The 15,518-nt window shown below is 39.4% G+C and overlaps 1 protein-coding gene across 2 annotated transcripts; it reads right to left on the reverse strand.

The window, feature by feature from the left end:
- Nucleotides 1–1,483: 1,483 nt before the first annotated feature.
- On the reverse strand, nucleotides 1,484–15,518 carry LOC106585757 (arrestin domain-containing protein 3). Of its 2 annotated transcripts, none has more exons than XM_014172337.2 (6): nucleotides 15,497–15,518; nucleotides 8,013–8,073; nucleotides 5,026–5,176; nucleotides 4,754–4,850; nucleotides 2,949–3,205; nucleotides 1,484–2,258 (listed from the first exon to the last, which is right to left on the reverse strand). In XM_014172337.2, exons 1-6 carry the CDS (start codon nucleotides 15,501–15,503, stop codon nucleotides 1,869–1,871), a joined length of 963 nt encoding a protein of 320 aa, XP_014027812.1. In that variant the 5' UTR covers nucleotides 15,504–15,518; the 3' UTR covers nucleotides 1,484–1,868. The 2 variants fall into 2 exon arrangements, with proteins under 2 accessions (XP_014027812.1, XP_014027811.1); XM_014172336.2 differs by lacking the exon at nucleotides 15,497–15,518 and adding an exon at nucleotides 14,593–14,936.

Consider the following 15,518-nt stretch of genomic DNA (forward strand, 5'->3'; position numbering starts at 1 on the left):
AATATATATATATATTTTTTTATAGATACACCTCTCCTGAATCGACCCACGTCGTCCGATTTCAAAAAGGTTTTACAGAAAATGCAAATCATTAGATTATGTTAGATGAGTCCATCGTAAAAAGCAGCTTCATAGCCATTTTCCGACCAACCACTTGCATCACATATAATCAAAAAACAGCTAAATGCAGCACTAACCTTTTACAAACTTCATCAGATGGCACCCCTAGGACATCATGTTATACAATGCATGCATTCTTTTGTTCAATAAAGGTCATATTTATATATAAAAACAGCATTTTACATCTCTGTCTGAGGTTGACTAAATAATTTCCCCTCAAAAGCGTCCCGGTAAACAATGCTACATTTCCCTAAATTACTATCCTATAACGATTTTTTAAATTTATATTGTCAATCTAACATTTATAGATGAATATCTCTTGAGAACACCTGTCATACCAGATTTTAAATTAACTTTACTGGGTAATCACACTTTGCGATAAAAGGAGATGCGATACTCAGAAAATGAGCTAATATACAGAGCTCGGCGCCATCTTGGAAACAATCGCATGTCACATCTCATCTTGTATAATATTGTCAATAATCGCCTACCTTTAGTTGTCTTCATCAGAAAGCATCCCAGGTCCACAACAGATGTATTTTCGGTCAAAAAGTCCATACTTCACGTTCCATTAGCCTGATGTTGGTAGCGCGTCCTATGGCTCTCTCCAAGCGCAGGGCTGAAGTTCCGGATAAAATGCGATTCTCCCGCATGTAGGTTCGTTCAAACATGTCAAACGTTGTAAAACATTAATCTTCAGGGCCTGTAACACCAAGAGAGCCAATAAGATTCGAGGGGGATGATTTCATTGGCTTTAAAACCGTTTCCAAAGGTGGGGGCAGACATGGCCGCCGGCGTCATAATGGTGATGGCCCATCCCCTGTGACCAATTTCCAACTCGTCTCATTCACTGAGTTTTGACTCTATAAGGCTCAAACCACTGTGAAAAGACTGGCGACATCTAGTGGAAGCAATAGGAAGTGCTCACTGAACCATGGTTAACGGTGTTATTTATAGGGAAAGATGAGAAGTCGAGTCCACAATTCAGAATTCCACTTCCTGTTTCAATCGGTCTCGGGGTTTTGACTGCCATTTGAGTTCTGTTATACTCACAGACACCATTCAAACAGTTTTAGAAACTTTAGAGTGTTTTCTATCCATATATAATAAGTATATGCATGCCCTAGCTTCTGAGTTTGATTAGTAGGCCGTTGAAAATGGGAACGATTTTTTTTCAAAATGCGCTGTGGCGCCCCCTATCCTACGGTATCCTCAAGAGGTTTTAATTCGAAATTTCTGGAGTGTTTGAAAAACTAGTTTTAATGACTTCAACCTAAGTGTATGCATATGGTTTGGTATTTAGTTGATAAGGTGTTCCTGGTTTTATGCATCTCATCGTAAAAAAAAATGGACCAGAGGCCTATTATCGTCGTGGACGTCCCTGCTTTTTATTTCCCTGTACTTATTTGGAAATGGCCATTTTTACTATTATTATTATATATATATATATTAGATTATCAGCACCACCATGAAATTAGAATATTCATTGTTACATTCTTAACAGCAATATTCATATTTAGACAACTTATACAAGGCACACTTAAGCAGAGCTTTGTTCCATTTCATTATTCATAGTAGGCATTTCCACAAAGATATTGAAGTTACACACGTTGTCATGTCAATGACAAGAAACATCAACAACAGAGAAGTATGGAAGTATAAATGGACGTCTAAAGAGATAGAAAACTGCACATTATCATATACAATGCATACATTTGTTATATTTTACCCTCTTATCTTTTCTCCCACTAGGATTTACCACCAAAATCAGACTGGGATGGGTACATTCCGTAGGCTGGAGGAGGCGCAAAAGCTCCTGGGGCAATTGGTGGATAGGCTCCTGGGGCCGTTGGTGGATAAACTCCTGGGGCCGTTGGGGGATAGGCTCCTGGGGCCGTTGGTGGATAGGCTCCTGGGGCCGTTGGTGGATAGGCTCCTGGGGCCGTTGGTGGATAGGCTCCCGGGGCTGTCGGAAATTGTGGTGTGCTGTTCCACCCGGGTTGGTTTGCGTTCCCAAATGAGTCAAAACCAAGGTCAGAGTAAGGTGGCGGCTGCAGTCCAGGCATTTGAGTTGCAGGGAGGATGACCAGTGGCAATTTGATTTCTGGGTCTCTGGCGTAGGGAACATCCAGGACGATCTATGACGTAAACAAGGATATTGGAATCAAAGGAAATGCAATAGTTAGGCTATAGGCCTACGACAAAGCACAGTATGCAAGCTAGAATTAAAAGGTAAATGATTACATTTACATTTTAGTCATTTACGCCCAACGCTCTTAACCAGTAGGCTACCTGCTACCCTTGATTATTGGATTTAACGTATATTCAAACTCATATTTCAAGTGCAAACTGTTTTTAAAAAAACCCTTTTACATTTCAGTTAGAAAAAATGAATTGTATAAATTGATCAGTGACACTTTGTCAAACAGTATAACGATTTACCAATTGTATAACGTGGACTCAATAAGAAAATGGTTTGCCCAACTGGAAGTTATTTTTAGAGAACATTTGTGGTTAAAAAGTAACCAGCCTCTAGTCTTTGCTCTACATTATTATCAATGATAACAACCCACATGACTTCAGAAGTTGTAAAACTGGGTCTCTAATCATTTCAAAAGTCTGATGACTCCCTTGGTAAACAATGACAAAATAAAAGGGAGGTGTTTCACCAGAGCATTCCTGTTGCAGCAACGAAACCCACTACAACATGTTGTAAGCCCAGAACATGTGCCCTGTGTCTTTTTCTGTATCTTAGTAAATAAACGGTCAAAGCACATTGTAGTAGTGGCTTCGGATAGACAGAGAGAGAGAGACACAGAGACACACACCTTCAGCCTGTACTCGCATTTAATATTACTGCAGGTGAAGATGGATGGAACAATGTGCTGTGGGATTTTAAGGACTTTAGTGACTTTCAGTTTCCCAGATGGTGGGATGGGCTCTCCCAGCTCTTTCAGGATGTCTTTAGTGGACACCCTCCTCTTTCCCCTCGCAAAGAAGCTGTCCTTCTGGTACAGGGTATACTTGGGCTTGATCTCACGAGAGGAGCTATTCTCAATGGACGCCACAACCTTTAGGTCTTCACCTGCAAAGGGAGGGGGGGTATATTTATGGTAGCAATGTTGTTCTGGATTCATGATACTCAGTGCTAAGGTCAAACCCTAATATGAGATAAATGATCAGAATTCAAACACTTGAGCAAATCTACCATGTCTGTGCATGATTTGCATGAAACCTCAACTTGTGCTTTTTTCTCATTCCGACATGTATGAATAAAACTTGTATTTATTAATTACTCAGAGTGGAACTGACAGCGTTTAAAAAAAATGTAACTAGGCAAGTCAGTTAAGAACAAATTCTTATTTTACAAACAACAACACAGTGTTACACATGGAATAAACAAGCGTACAGTCAATAACACAATAGAAAAAAGTCTATATACAGTGTGTGCAAATGGCGTGAGGAGGTAAGGCAATAAATAGGCCGTAGTAGCGAAGTAATTACAATTTAGCAAATTAACACTGGAGTGATAGATGAGCAGATGATGATGATGTGCAAGTAGAAATACTTGTGTGCAAAAGAGCAGAAAAGTAAATTAAAACAGTATGGGCATGAGGTAGGTAGATTGGGTGGGCTATTTACAGATGGAATATGTACAGCTGCAGCGTTCGGTTGGCTGCTCAGATAGCTGATGTTGTATAGTTAGTGAGGGAAATAAGTCCCCAGCTTCAGCGATTTTTGCAATTCGTTCCAGTCATTGGCAGCAGAGAACTGGAAGGAAAGGCGGCTAAAGGCTTTGGGGATGACCAGTGAGATATATCTGTGCGAGCGCGTGCTACGGTTGGGTGTTGTTACCGTTGACCAGTGAGCTGAGATAAGGTGGAGCTTTACCTAGCATAGACTTCCCAGACCTGGAGCCAGTGGGTCTGACGACAAATATGTAGCGAGGGCCAGCCGACTCGAGCATACAGGTCGCAGTGGTGGGTCGTATAAGGGGCTTTGGTGACAAAACGGATGGCACTGTGATAGACTGCATCCAGTTTGCTGAGTAGAGTATTGGAAGCTATTTTGAAAATGACATCGCCGAAGTCGAGGATTGGTAGGATAGTCAGTTTTACGAGGGTATGTTTGGCGGCGTGAGTGAAGGAGGCTTTGTTGCGAAATAGAAAGCCGATTCTAGATTTAATTTTGGATTGGAGATGTTTAATATGAGTCTGGAAGGAGAGTTTACAGTCTAGCCAGACACCTAGGTATTTGTAGTTGTCCACATATTCTAAGTCAGAGCCGTCCAGAGTAGTGATGCTAGTCGGGTGGGCGGGTGCGGGCAGCGAACGGTTGAAAGGCATGCATTTCGTTTGGAGGTTAGTTAACACAGTGTCCAAAGAAGGGCCAGATGTATACAGAATGGTATCGTCTGCGTAGCGGTGGATCAGAGAAGCTCCCGCAGCAAGAGCGACATCATTGATATATACAGAGAAAAGAATCGGCCCGAGAATTGAACCCTGTGGTACCCCCATAGAGACTACCCCCATATTAATCATGCATTGAACTGCATTGGTATGGTATGAAAGGCTATATACCAGAGGTGCATTACTATGTCCCTAGCTCTCATTAGTCCTGTTGGTTTTCTTACCTAAGTAGTAGCCCATTCTCTCTATGTGAATGTCCATTCCCACTTTTCCTGAGGTGAATAACTTCATCTTTTTATCCTTGGTTCCATGCTGAGGTATCTGAAAAGGAACAAAGACACTTGTGCTACAAACAACACTATCACTATACAACCACAATCAGGAGGATAAAACATTTAAGAACAGCATTGGCAGTTCTACATTAGTATCGGGATAGGCTCACACAGTAGTCCTCATTGTGTCAACAGGGAGCGTGTGTGTGTGTTTGTTTCCATACCATCAGCTCAGGGATGCTGCCCAGGTCTGCCTTGGAGACAAAGGGGAACTCAGCCCTGGCTTTGCTGGATATCCTCATTGATCTGCTCAACTTGGCCTCTAACGTATACAGGATTTTCCCCCAGGCGCCTTTGAAGGATGACGGCATTGCTCTATGAACAAGGAATATCAGTATTATTTTATTTTTATAAATTACAAAACAGAGACTAAGAATGGTGAGAGATCATAGTCAACATTCTACATAAAGTTGATATTTTATGGTGTAGTATCTAGAAGCCATTTGGTAACTACAGATTAGGGCCATAAATAAACAAGTGAACTGTCATAATTGGAAAATGGCAACTAATGTCTCCGATTGGTATATGGTGCTAGACCTGTAACTAGGCTACATTAGCTCTTTAGTTACATATACATCAAGACAAAGACATTATGGGCCAGTTTCCAGGACACAAAATAAGCTTATTAATTGGAGAATCTCCATTGAGCGTTCATTTCAGCCCTAGACTAGGATTACACTATATGTAATTAGGCTATTTACAGGTAACTGCCAAAATAAAAGGAAACACACGTGTAAATGAGGGATACAAAAAATATTGAATGTGGTTCCTGAATGCGGTGCCTAAGTTAATTAAGCAATTAACATCCCATCATGCTTAGGGTCATGCATAAAAATGCCCAGTTGCCCATTATTTTGGTCTCAGTAACTTTAAAAGAGGGGTCTCAAAGGAGCATAGGGGGTTTAAAGTATGTGTCAGTCACCAGATCTCAACCCAATTGAACTCTTATGAGAGATTCTGGAGCGGCGCCTGAGACAGTGTTTTCCACCACCATTAACAAAGCACCAAGTTATGGAATTTCTCGTGGAAGAATGGTTCCACATCACAGTTACAGAAACATAATCTATGCCAATGGCGCATTGAAACTGTTCTGGCGGCTCATGGTGACCCAACTTCATTAAGACACGTTGGCATTTCCTTTATGCATGTACTATCTGCAATCTATTGATTATATTATTGACTTCATATGGCTGTGTTTACACAGGCAGCTCATTTCTGATCTTTTTTCACTAATTGGTCTTTTAACCAATCAGATCATATATTTTGCCAATAAATTGGGCAAAAGATCCTAATTGGGCTGCCTGTGTAAACGTAGACTAAATCATTCATTTCTTCTCATTCAGTGTATCATAGAAGTATGCTAACATGCTGACCAAACCGGACGCGCACGTTGATTTTGTTCACCCAGACCAGAAGCGATGAGGACACGCAGGTTGAAATATCAAAACAAACTCGGAACCAATTATATTAATTTGGGGACAGGTCAAAAACTATTAAACATTTATGGCAATATAGCTAGCTAGCTAGCTTGCTGTTGCTAGCTAATTTGTCCTGGGAAATAAACATTGGGTTGTTATTTTACCTGAAATGCAAAGTCTACTACTCTGACAATCCACAGATAAAACGGTGAAACAAATTTGTTTCTCATCTCTCCTCCTTCCTTCACGCTTCTTTTTCTTCTTTGAACTTAATGTGACGGTTGGCAACCAACTTTACGGTGCAATACTACAACCAACGGATCATCTTTCAATCACCCACGTGGGTATTTATTTATGTATTACACCTTTATTTAACCAGGTAGGCAAGTTGAGAACAAGTTCTCATTTACAATTGCGACCTGGCCAAGATAAAGCAAGCAGTTCGACACATACAACAACACAGAGTTACACATGGAGTATAACAAACATACAGTCAATAATATAGTAGAAAAATAAGTCTATATACAAAGTGAGCAAATGAGGTGAGATATGGGAGGTAAAGGCAAAAAAAGGCCATGGTGGCGAAGTAAATACAATATAGCAAGTAAAACACTGGAATGGTAGATTTGCAGTGGAAGAAAGTGCAAAGTAGAAATAGAAATAATGGGGTGCAAAGGAGCAAAATAAATAAATAAATAAATAAATAAATATAGTAGGGGAAGAGATGGGCTATGTACATGTGCAGTAATCTGTGAGCTGCTCTGATAGCTGGTGCTTAAAGCTACTGAGGGAGATAAGTGTTTCCAGTTTTAGAGAGTTTTGTAGTTCGTTCCAGTCATTGGCAGCAGAGAACTGGAAGGAGAGGCGGCTGAAGGAGGAATTGGCTTTGGGGGTGACCAGAAAGATATACCTGCTGGAGTGCGTGCTACAGGTGGGTGCTGCTATGGTGACCAGCGAGCTGAGATAAGGGGAACTTTACCTAGCAGGGTCTTATAGATGACCTGAAGCCAGTGGGATTGGCGACGAGTATGAAGCGAGGGCCAGCCAACGAGAGTGTATAGGTCGCAGTGGTGGGTAGTATATGGGGCTTTGGTGACAAAACAGATGGCACTGTGATAGACTGCATCCAATTTATTGAGTAGGGTATTTGTGGCTATTTTGTAAATGACATCGCCCAAGTCAAGGATTGGTAGGATGGTCAGTTTTACGAGGGTATGTTTGGCAGCATGAGTGAAAGATGCTTTGTTGCGAAATAGGAAGCCAATTCTAGATTTAACTTTGGATTGGAGATGTTTGATGTGAGTCTGGAAGGAGAGTTTACAGTCTAACCAATCTATTTGTAGTTGTCCACATATTCTAATGGGTATATGCTCCTAAAAAACAATGAGGAGATGGGAGAGGCCAGACTTGCAGCATGTTGAGTGTTACAAACAGAACTCATTTCGATTTTAGCGCCTGGCGCCGCAGACGCTCGCTGATGCGCACGAGCAGTGTGGGTGCAATGATTGAATCGCACGCGATGCGAGTGGTGTGGTCAGCATGTAAGACACAATCAATCACAAAGCACAAGTACTTAGAAATTTAACCATTGTAAACATTCTGAAAACAACTCAGGATTACCTTGCTGATGTTAACAGGATAGCTAACTACTCTAATTATTTGATCGTGCTTCATGATCGAGTGTCTAAGCGATGTAAATATTAGCCCACCAGGTGTGTTTGCAGGGCACTTACTGCTGAGGGATCTGAATTGTGAATGGGTAAACGTGAGTTCCAGGAGCTACGACATTACAATCTGAAAAAGAACAAGTCACGTTTATGTTACAAGAGTAAAGAAAATCTGTCCTAAAATATGGACCTTTTTCTAGGTATTTGATAAAGTTGCCACAGTGAGTGTGTATGGGTGATTCTCAGGAACTTGGAATTACTCTTGGTACATTTTTGAAAAGACAAACATTTTATTTTGTAATGAATAAGATACCATCTCAAATTATTGTCTGTGTTAAATTAATCATCTTAAATTGTTAAGATTCAATGACTTTTAACACATTTTTCAAGACCATGGACAAAGAAATCTCATTACCGTAACACTTGTAAAGTTAGAAAAAAAACATAGAAAGGTGAAAATGTACAAAAAAAATCTACAAATACCTTCGATAAAGGAGAATTATTACAATATTTCATATAAAAAATGAGAATATGATTAAGTATATTTCAATTTTAATCAGTTATCTAATTACCGTAACGGGTGGCATGTTCAAAACCGGGATGTTTTTTTTAGTTATTATTTATGTTTTAAATTATTATTTTAAAAGAACACAAATATAAAGAGTAGATATTTTGAATTCTGTAATATTATTCTAGGAATATTTTATCAAGATGCATTTCGGTAATGAGATCCATGTAACAGTAGACGAGACCACATTGCCTTAATGAACAAATAAATGAGCAAACGGCACATTACTAAGAGCAAAAAATATAATTTAGAACCATATTAACCATTAAGAACAACAAATTGATCATAAACTCCCTACCACCGCCCAGCTCTACCACATCCGATTTCAAAAAGGCTTTACAATGAAAGCAAAACATTAGATTATGTCAGCAATACCCAGCCAGAAATAATCAGACACCCATTTTTCAAGCTAGCATATAATGTCACATAAACCCAAACCACAGCTAAATGTAGCACTAACCTTTGATGATCTTCATCAGATGACAACCCTAGGACATTATGTTATACAATACATGCATGTTTTGTTCAATCAAGTTCATATTTATATCAAAAACCAGCTTTTACATTAGCATGTGACTAGCATGTGACTAGCATTCCCACCGAACACTGCCGGTGAATTTACTAAATTACTCACGATAAACGTTCACAAAAAGCATAACAATTATTTTAAGAATTATAGATACAGAACTCCTCTATGCACTCGATATGTCCGATTTTAAAATAGCTTTTCGGTGAAAGCACATTTTGCAATATTCTCAGTAGATAGCCCGGCATCACAGGGCTAGCTATTTAGACACCCAGCAGGTTTAGCACTCATCAAAGTCAGATTTACTATAAGAAAAATGTTATTACCTTTGTTGTCTTCGTCAGAATGCACTCCCAGGACTTCTACTTCAATAACAAATGTTGGTTTGGTCCAAAATAATCCATCGTTATATCCAAACAGCGGCGTTTTGTTTGTGCGTTCTAGACACTATCCTAAAGGCTAAATAAGGGTGACGAGCATGGCGCAATTCGTGACAAAAAAATTCTAAATATTCCATTACCGTACTTCGAAGCATGTCAACCGCTGTTTAAAATCAATTTTTATGCCATTTTCCTCATAAAAAAGCGATAATATTCCGACCGGGAATCTGCGTTTAGATAAACACACAAAGGAAAAGAAAGCATTCGGTCGAAGTGGGCACGCGCCTAAGCCCATAGTACTCTGAGTGGCCACTTGCCAAAAGCGATAAAGTGTTTCAGCCAGAGCCTGCCTCGATTTCATTCAACTTTTTCCCGGGCTCTGAGACCCTATGGAAGATGTAGGAAGTGTCACGTTATTGCACAGATCCTGAGTCTTCAATAAAAAGAGCCAAGATGAAACACTACTTCTCAGACAGGCCACTTCCTGCTTGAAATCTTCTCAGGTTTTGGCCTGCCATAGGAGTTCTGTTATACTCACAGACACCATTCAAACAGTTTTAGAAACTTTAGGGTGTTTTCTATCCAAAGCCAATAATGATATGCATATTCTAGTTACTGGGCAGGAGTAGTAACCAGATTAAATCGGGTACGTTTTTTATCCAGCCGTGTCAATACTGCCCCCTAGCCCTAACAGGTTAACGCGAGTCTTGTCTTTAAATAGCTGTAAAATAGTCATATGTTTGAGAAATTGAAGTAATAGCATTTCTAAGGTATTTGAAAATCGCGCCACTGGATTAGACTGGCTGTTGCGTAGGTGGGACGAATTCGTCCCCCCTAGCCCAGAGAGGTTAATGCAGCTGGTGGCCACACCAGATACTGACTGTTACTTTTGATTTTGACCCCCCTTTGTTCAGGGACACATTATTCCATTTCTGTTAGTCACATGTCTGTGGAACTTGTTCAGTTTATGTCTGTTGTTGAATCTTGTTATGTTCATACAAATATTTACACATGTTAAGTTTGCTGAAAATAAACGCAGTTGACAGAGAGATGACGTTTCTTTTTTTTCCTGAGTTTATATGCAGATGATAGTCTTACACTCAGCTGGTCCCTTCCTGGATTGTGTGTTAAACGCTCTACAACAAAGCTTTCTTCGTGTCCAACATGCTCTCTGCCATTAACCTTGTTCTGAATCAAATCAAAGTTTATTTGTCATGTGCACGGAAAACAGGTGTAGACCTTACAGTGAGATAATTACTTACAAGCCCTTAACCAACAGTGCAGTTAAGTAAAAAAAAAAAAAGGTATTAGGTAAACAATAGATAAGTAAAGAATTCAAATAAAAAAAAGTTTAAAATAACAGTAGCGAGTCTATGTACAGGTGGGGGAGGGAGGGGGGGGGGGACACACAATGCATAGTCCGGGTAGGCATTTGATTAGCTGTTCAGGAATCTTATAGGTTGGGGGTAAAGGTTGTTGAGAAGACTTTTGGTCCTAGACTTGGTGCTCCGGTACCGCTTGCCACTGGGGTGGCTGGAGTATACTGGGCTGTACGCACTACCCTCTGGCCTTGTGGTCGAAGGCTGAGCAGTTGCCGTACCAGGCAGTGATGCAACCAGTCAGGATGCTCTCGATGTTGCAGCTGTAGAACCTTTTGAGGATCTGAGGACCCATGCCAAATCTTTTTAGTTTCCTGAGGAATAGGCTTTGTCGTGCCCTCTTCACGATTGTCTTGGTGTGTTTGGACCATTCTAGTTTGTTGGAGATGTGGACACCAAGGAACTTGAAGCTCTCAACCTGCTCCACTACAGCCCCGTCGATGAGAATGGGGCGTGCTCGGTCCTCCTTTTCCTGTAGTCCACAATCAAATAACTCTACCTCTGCAGGCTTGCAACTCTTGTAGTCCAATATTTACTGTACTATATTTACTGACAGTAAGCTTTGAAAACATAACACTGTGCAGACATGCATGCAACATTCTGCATACAGTGGAATTCACTATTTGATGCAAGACTGATACCCTCAACAGCAACAAAATGCTTGTGGAAGAGAAATAAGAAGATGTGTAAGAATGCGTGGTGGTGGTGGTGGTGTTAGGGGAAGACATAATAGAGGAAGAAGGCAAAGAATAAGAGTCCCCGATGAAATCAGAGCCACAATTGTGGACCATGTCATAAACCATGGTCTTACAATGGAAGAGGCTGGCTGGAGAGTACAGCCTATTGTAAACAGGACCACAGTGTCATCAATTGTGCAAACATTCCGTAGTTAAAACAGGTAAATATGTACTCGTTCTTTACTTTTGTTACAGCATTTCATTCACAACAATATAGCAACTATTGTAAAGGTAAATGCAAGTCTGAAAATCACAATGTACCGTAAGATATGTATGAGGAATATAAAGTAATACAGCACAATTTGAATACAATATACTATCTGTAACATGATCTATTTGTGAATTCTACATGTCATATATAGGACTGCACAACAACCTCATGCTGGTGGCAGAGCAGCAGTATCAGCCATTAGCAAGAACAAGAAATTTGCAACATGGTCAAAGCCAACAATTCCATCAGGCTAAGAGAGATCCAAAGTGCAATCATAAATGACAACAATATCATCACAAATATCAATTCACTCAGCATTTCCACTATAGACAGAGTTTTGAAAAAAAAATCTAATGACTATGAAACAACTCTACAAGGTGCCATTTGAGAGGAATAGTGACAGAGTGAAGGAGCTGCGGTACCAGTATATCCAGGTAAACCATTGGTGTGCACATGTTATATTGTACAGGGAGTTTCTGTACTTCAATGATGCCTGTATATACTTATTGAAGTTGTAGATGCCCATAAGAACAGAAAACATTTCTACTTTACTAAACTGTCTGATTGTAGAATAGGCTATGTAAAACTAACTTTATATTTTGTTTCTGTGTTACTATATAGAGAATAATGGAGCTGGAAGGACATGAAATTACCCACATTCTTGTTTTTGTGGACGAGGCTGGGCTCAATCTGGCCAAAGGCAGGAGACGTGGCCGCAATCTCATTGGACACAGAGCCACAATTGGTACCCTAGGCCAATGTGGGGGCAATATTACAATGTATGATGCCATTTCTGAGAATTGTGTGAGCACACATATTCTACACATTGGGCCCTATAACACGCAACTTCTCCTGGCATTCCTAAATACACTTTACAGAGACCTAATACCAGAACACCAAAGAAGTTTAGTTAGACCAGATTTGCCAAATTATGTAATTGTGTGGGATAATGTCAGCTTCCACCAAACCAACATTGTCAGGGAATGGTTTGCTGGGCATGAAAGGATAAGAATGGAGTTCCTTCCACCATCCTCCCCATTCCTGAATCCGATAGAAGAGGATTTGTTCAGCATTGAGGTGGAAAGTATATGACTATCAGGCACAAGATCAGATGTCTCTGTTAGATGCCATGAATGCAGCTTGTGAGGACGTCACAGGCGATCATTACAGGGGATGGTTGCACCACGCAAGGAGATTTCCCCCCCGGTGTATCGCAAGGGAAAACATCAGATGTGATGTTGACGAAAATCTCTGGCCAGACCAAAAAGAGCGACAGGATGTCCACCAAGAAAATGGGAACTTACAGTACGTACTGTGAGGAAGAACAATTCGTTTTTTACAGAACTACCACAGTTTTTTTTTCATTGCTGCAGTTTTTTTTGTTGCATGGATGTCATTTTGTGGCAAATTCTCTGTTCACTACATATGACTTTACATGTAAGAAATATGTAAAAATGGACATGCAAATGTGAATTTTCTGTTTACATATAACATATTGCTAAAAAATATATATATATGTATACATACAAATGTGCATATCCTTTTTCTGTGTACTACAGTATTGACTTTTCCCAGTAAACTTTTATCTACTGTGGAAATCGGTATCTAAAAAGCTCAGTGTGATACACAATAGCATTCAGCTAGACAAAACTGACATTCTTGTATAGTACAGTAAGCAGTCAGTGTCAACAAAAAAGTAGAACAAACTGAAATTTGTATAAAAAAAACATTTCCAGGGTTGACTGCCATGGTGAAAAAACATCTAAACATTTTGACCAGTACGGCTCACACGATGACATTAACTAGGTTTAGAAGCATGAATTAAATGTTTTGGGTGAGTTACTACATTTTGCAGACATGCAATAGATTTGTGATGTCCCATAAAACAGTTGTGAAAATGTAACTTACATTTTAGAGAATGTTAAGTCTTTCAAAAAATGAGACAAAGCGATTGAGAAAAACTGTAATATTGAAAAATATTTACCTAATGTTGTAATATTTTTTTAGGGCCCCACCCCTAAGTCATTTTGCCTTTTGGTAGGCTGTCATTGTAAATAGGAATTTGTTCTTAACTTACTTGCCTAGTTAAATAAAGGTTAAATAAATCAAATGTAAAAAAAAAAAAACACTACCTCATGAAGCTGGTTGAGCGAATGCCAAGAGTGTGCAAATCTGTCATCAAGACAAAAGGTGGCTATTTTAAAGAATATAAAATAAATTGTTTAACACTTTTTTGGTTACTACATGATTCCATGTGTTATTTCATAGTTTTGATGTCTTCACTATTATTCTACAATGTAGAAAGTAGTAAAAAATAAAGAAAAACCCTGGAATGAATGTGTCCAAACTTGACTGGTACTAATATATATATATACTGCTCAAAAAAATAAAGGGAACACTTAAACAACACAATGTAACTCCAAGTCAATCACACTTCTGTGAAATCAAACTGTCCACTTAGGAAACAACACTGATTGACAATAAATGTCACATGCTGTTGTGCAAATGGAATAGACAACAGGTGGAAATTATAGGCAGTGGACAGTTTGATTTCACAGAAGTGTGATTGACTTGGAGTTACATTGTGTTGTTTAAGTGTTCCCTTTATTTTTTGAGCAGTATATATATATATGTATATACTGACAATATATATAAGTACCAGTCAATATATACACTCACGAAGCAACGTTATGCCCCTTGTAGTGCAGTAGTAGCGTCCTTCGACCATTATCTATCTATCTATCTAATGATCTAACGACGCTACCACTGCACTACAGTAGGCAAAACGTTACTTCGTAAACAAATGTCCCATATAAAACTCTAGAAGCTGTGCTTGATGCCTTACCTTGGCCTTTTTGTTCTCGAATGATAAATTGTTCAATGCTGAACATCTTGTCCTTGGAATGGTAAGTTACAGTTGTCTGATTATGATGTTCTGTCCAACGGACCTCTGACTTTCCCTTCGCTTTTATGGAAAGACAATCTATTTTGCAATCTTTTCCTAATTCCAACGTTATTCGCCCCGAAATGAAGTCGCCGCTGCTAAAGGTTTTGCCTACACCGTCGTAGGTTACGGAAATGTTCTTTATGGTAGCCAACATCTCAAGGAGAGCGAGAGATAGTAAAGAATCTAAAATGTTCAACAGTTATGAAGGAAGTGAGCGAGTCTCTTTCACCATGTAGTCTAAACGATGGGCGTGGTATGAACCAGAATATTACAGTGAGATGTTGAATATGGCGATTCTCTTTAAAACAGGGAAGAAGCCATTCACCAGCTTTTCAAGCATAATACTGGAGTTACGCTGATCAACTATCGTCATTACTACCGTTACGGTCAGTATGTACTTCCAAAAAGCCTCATGTCTTCTCTAGTTTGGGTGGCCTTAACTTCATGTTGGTTTGAAATTATAATATTGACAAAATTCCAGTGAAATTCTGCTTTTCATCGGCAGGTTTTCTTGTCATGGACCTTCATTTATAAGCATAATTTTTCAACACATATATATGGAATAATCGGGATATATTGTATACAAATACTTCTTTGTTTTTAGAATATTGGTTCCGAAATAATATCCTATTGGTGAGCCAACTTGTAAATGCAGAGGGTTTTTTACTTTGTTATAAGGAATTCGTATCACTTTACAAGATCCCTGTAACACCTAAAGATGTTGCAATTGTTTTAGATGCCATTCCCTCAGGTATTTCTTTATTATTCAGGAACGTGTCAAGACCTGACCCTCAGAACCTACCTTCCATTAACCCCGTTGACTC

This window comes from Salmo salar, chromosome ssa24 (assembly GCF_905237065.1).
Source record: "Salmo salar chromosome ssa24, Ssal_v3.1, whole genome shotgun sequence".
NCBI classification, from domain to species: domain Eukaryota; kingdom Metazoa; phylum Chordata; class Actinopteri; order Salmoniformes; family Salmonidae; genus Salmo; species Salmo salar.

Bases quoted from the DNA above. Each gene is read 5' to 3' on its own strand.
- LOC106585757 (XM_014172336.2), bottom strand. From the start codon at position 14,848: ATGTTGGCTACCATAAAGAACATTTCCGTAACCTACGACGGTGTAGGC. The intron at 4,851-5,025 runs GTATGGAAACAA...GTTCCTTTTCAG, and splicing joins GCAGCATCCCTGAGCTGATG to ATACCTCAGCATGGAACCAA. The intron at 2,259-2,948 runs GTGTGTGTCTCT...TTTACGTCATAG, and splicing joins AATGCGAGTACAGGCTGAAG to ATCGTCCTGGATGTTCCCTA.